The sequence below is a fragment of the Atta cephalotes genome (genome assembly GCF_000143395.1).
Source record: "Atta cephalotes unplaced genomic scaffold scaffold00003, whole genome shotgun sequence".
In the NCBI taxonomy this organism is placed as follows: Eukaryota; Metazoa; Arthropoda; class Insecta; order Hymenoptera; family Formicidae; genus Atta; species Atta cephalotes.
Window position 1 is genome coordinate 8369522 of NW_012130067.1, and position 4137 is coordinate 8373658.

At 30.8% G+C, this 4137-nt stretch overlaps 1 protein-coding gene across 1 annotated transcript in view; it reads right to left on the bottom strand.

Annotated features, from left to right (window-relative positions):
* The window catches only part of LOC105625636 (1-acyl-sn-glycerol-3-phosphate acyltransferase gamma-like), a 17165-nt gene that overhangs the window by 10562 nt on the left and 2466 nt on the right, over positions 1–4137 (bottom strand). Inside the window, exons 3-5 of the mRNA XM_012206958.1 lie at positions 3768–3929; positions 3285–3623; positions 2677–2896 (exon numbers count right to left, since the gene is read on the bottom strand). Of these exons, the coding sequence (XP_012062348.1) occupies positions 2677–2896; positions 3285–3623; positions 3768–3929 (721 nt within the window). The remainder of the gene's footprint in view (positions 1–2676; positions 2897–3284; positions 3624–3767; positions 3930–4137) is intronic.

The following is a 4137-nucleotide window of genomic DNA, read 5'->3' on the forward strand; positions in this document are numbered from 1 at the left end:
TATATATATATATATATATATATATATATATATATATATATAACGTAAGCAATGGAATAGCAAACAAATCAAACAATCAGACTTAAGATCTCTGACCCATAGCATGCGATTTAAAATCAGTCGACGGCCTGGCGAAATCGGTAGTCACATACACAAGCACGAGCTAGCTATATGTGCTCTCGGCGAAAGCGAGCACATGTACATATATAGGCTCGTTGTTGTGTGTGTTGCAGCGTCTCGCCACGATAAATGAACTTATAGCGTGAAAAAGTGACATTTTGATAAAATTTATGCTGGAAGCCATTTCATTATTTGCTTAATTGTGAAAATGTGATGTGTTTCGTACTTATGAAAGTCTTAAAAATGAGCAGAAACTATAATTATCTTGGAATTTTATAAAAGTGTATATTTCATTCAACAGCTGTTCAAATCGTGTGTTTCTGCTCGAAATTAGGCACTTTACCTGCCTTTTACAACCATTTTCTGATTATTAAGGGAGAAAAAAGTTTCTATCCATTTTTACAGATATTTTAAAATAATCATTTAGATTTATCCATTAAATTGTCTTTATTTACAAATGGTTTGCAACATAAATTAACGTGTCATTTCTTCTGACATCACGATTCCAATGACCGCCGCGACTAGTGAGGAGCCTTAAGAAATCTAATTCAATTCGTCATATTGTGTACACACACATACACACACACACACACGCGCGCGCGCGCGCGCGCGCACGCACGCACGCACGCACGTACACTTATTATGTACAAGGTATTTAAAAAACTATTCAGTATTTTTATTATAGATAATACACACTGTATTATCTATCATAATTTAAATTATGAGTAAAATTATGAATAAAAAAATCTTAATAAATATAGATCAAAAACCATTTTGAGATGTAAACATATTAGCATCGTGACTGACTTACTGACTTCTACGTTTCGCATGCGATGTTTAATTCAGTGATTTATAAACCACGTTTTGGCTTCATCTAATATCCATAAACACTTTATAATAGAAGTTTTCATCGAAAATCATAATTGTGTAATCGTATCAAATAATACGTTAATTCTTAATCGCCGGATTAACTAACTATATTAAACACATTTTCTGACTAACTAATGATATGTACTCTATATTTACATATAAATGCTAAATAGATTTTTTAACACTGCACATAGTGTAAATATATGTAAATAATATACAGGATGTCCTGCAAATACCGGATTACTTTTTAATAGCATATATTTGAGATAATTTTGAATCAAAAATTCTAATACGAAAATATCAAGACTATAACTTTTTAAATTAATTAAAGTTTACTAATCACGAAACTAATATTTTGCGCATTCAGGCATATTGATATAATAAGTGGTAAAAATGCTCCACGAGGATCCTCTCGATAATTTTAAAATTATTGTACAAATGATATTGTACAATGATATTTTTCTTAAGAAAATATTCTTGCTTCTGTAAAATCTGTATATTATTCTGTAAAATTTGTATATTATATATAATTAGTAGTGAAACGTACAAAATATTTCAGTTCAATAGTGAAATATTATGACATACGTTAAAATAAATTCATAATCATACTCGTTTGCTTTGTACAGTAAACATTTTGTAATAATATCAATAGATAAATTATTTTTGACGTGAAAAAAATTAAATATATTGCTAAAGCGAGACTTAAATCCATGTCCATGTCCAATATCCATTTAATCCTAATGCACTTATATCAAATTACGGCATATATACGGTGAGTCATTTTAATCGACACATTGAAATATCTCAAGAAATATAATACGGAAAAATACTTCAGACAAAAGTTGTTTAATTACTAGGGAGAAAGAAGGTGATCCTTGATTGGATGATCTTTAGAAAAAGGTCAAATCAAGATTATATAACATTTTTTAATTGAAATCCACATTTTTTATTTTATATTCATACAACTAACTTCAAAACTCTTCCAAAACACTATAATAAAGTACTTTTCATTAAAAGGGGCTTGAAAGTTAACAAGTCAACGCCGGATGTATCCCGTTTGACCGTATTAATATTGACCACCCACCAATTAATTGTTATGACAATAAATAATGAGCAATTTTCTTAATGCAATCGAATCTTTGCGTTGGTGCGATTAATTTTCTCTAATACACGAAAGTGATTTGAAGCTAGACAATCTACACGCGAGTCAGATCTTACAGTAACATGTTCGGTAGTTTATACAATAAAATTACAAGGTAATTTTAATATATATCGATAAAATGTTCGTGCAAAACTTTTCTAACTTCAAAGTCATCTTAACATAAGATAGTACTGTTGGTTTAATCGTGAGTGTTACGTGAGTACATGCCAAAGGTCATATGGAAATGCCATTAAAATCCTACAACTTTCGTCAAAAAAACATTTTTCAAGAAAATATACATTTTTCGAAAAATGAGCTGAATATCGTCGTTCTGCTACTGTTACACATTATGTTTACGTGCGCGTTATATGTGTATACATATATATATATACTTGCTACATTCAGAATTTAATTAAAACATAATTTTTAACATACAATTATATAATGATTATTTTTTTGTCAATTGCTGAATGTGAATAATTTAGTGTAACTAGAGTTGAAAATAATGATAATGTAATTAAATAAATATAAAGGGTATTACTTACATACAAAGATAACCCCGACCGCGACAGTAATGCCAAAGATCGAGCCAGATAGCAGGAGCCTTAGGAAGTAATATAGCATTGGTACAAGAACAACTATCGCCCAGCAAATAGTGTTAACAAGAGAATAATATCTTCTCTTTAGCCTGAACGAACCTATCCTAGGTACTCCGCTCGTAGCAAAAAAATCACCGGTCTCATAGAAGCTCTCCGCCATACGATCCTATCAAACAAAGATTTTATCTAACGTTATCGCGTTATATTGTCGTGTCTAAGTAATAAACCAAGTCATTTAACAAAGATCAATTTTGTTATTATTCTACTCGATTTAATCACAAACTTATGATCACTTTATTCTAATGCTCACAAAAAAAGTCTAATATTCTTTTTGTACTGGAAAATATTCAAGTTGGATAAATCGTAATAAAAGTCAATTACATATGGTTCTATCTTTATTGAACAGATGACTCAACTCTTAATTTAAGCCTTTCAGATTAAGCTTTTCTACTCAAAAGCTTAGAAAGCATTATTATGTACCAGTTACAGAATTATATTTCTATCAAAATAGTACAAACTTTTCTATCTGATTCAAGCAATAAAAATTTAACTACCTTTTGCTGATAAAGCGTCTGCAGCCATTCAGCAGCCGCTTCATCTCCTTCCGGTACTTCCTCAATTGGAATTCTTTTAGCATACATATATCCTTCTAGTCGTTTTCCAAAAAGAAGATTCTTCATAGTCGGTTTCACAGGATCAGATGGCTTGAATGCTATCTGAACATCATAGATGGCCGTTGCTTTGCCTCTCATATGTGGAATGCTGGCGGTAAAGCCCTTTGTGCGTGGCGTTAAATGATATTTTAATATTGGCAGACCTTTTTCGATGGCAAATTTCTGACTCGCTTCTAGCTTTTTTGGCGTAAAACGCGTACCCTCGGGATAGAGCAGCAACTATAATGAATTTACATATTCATTTTTATAATTATATAATTATTTTTAACAGCACATCAAATACTTTAAAATCATTAGAATTATTTGCTTTGAAGTAGCTAATACGCATACGTTTGGATTTAAAAAATGGTAAGATATACTCACCCACATTTTATCAGGATACTCGACAAGCTCCTTGATTTGAAGTTTAATATTCTCTTTATCTTTCTCCCAATTCCTCTCGAGGAAGATACTCTCAGCGAATTTCCATGCCCATCCTAACGTAGGAATATATTGTATCGACTTCTTAGCATAAGCTTTACAGTTCTAAAAAATATATATTTTTCAAAATGTTCTTGTACCAATTATACTATATAATAATATACATGTATAAATACATTACATGCACGCACGTGTGTATGTGTGTGTGTGTATGTGTGTGTGTGTGTGTGTGTGTGTGTGTGTGTGTGTGTGTGTGTGTGTGTGTGTTATATATATATATTAATTAATTAATTATTATATATACTACTACTAC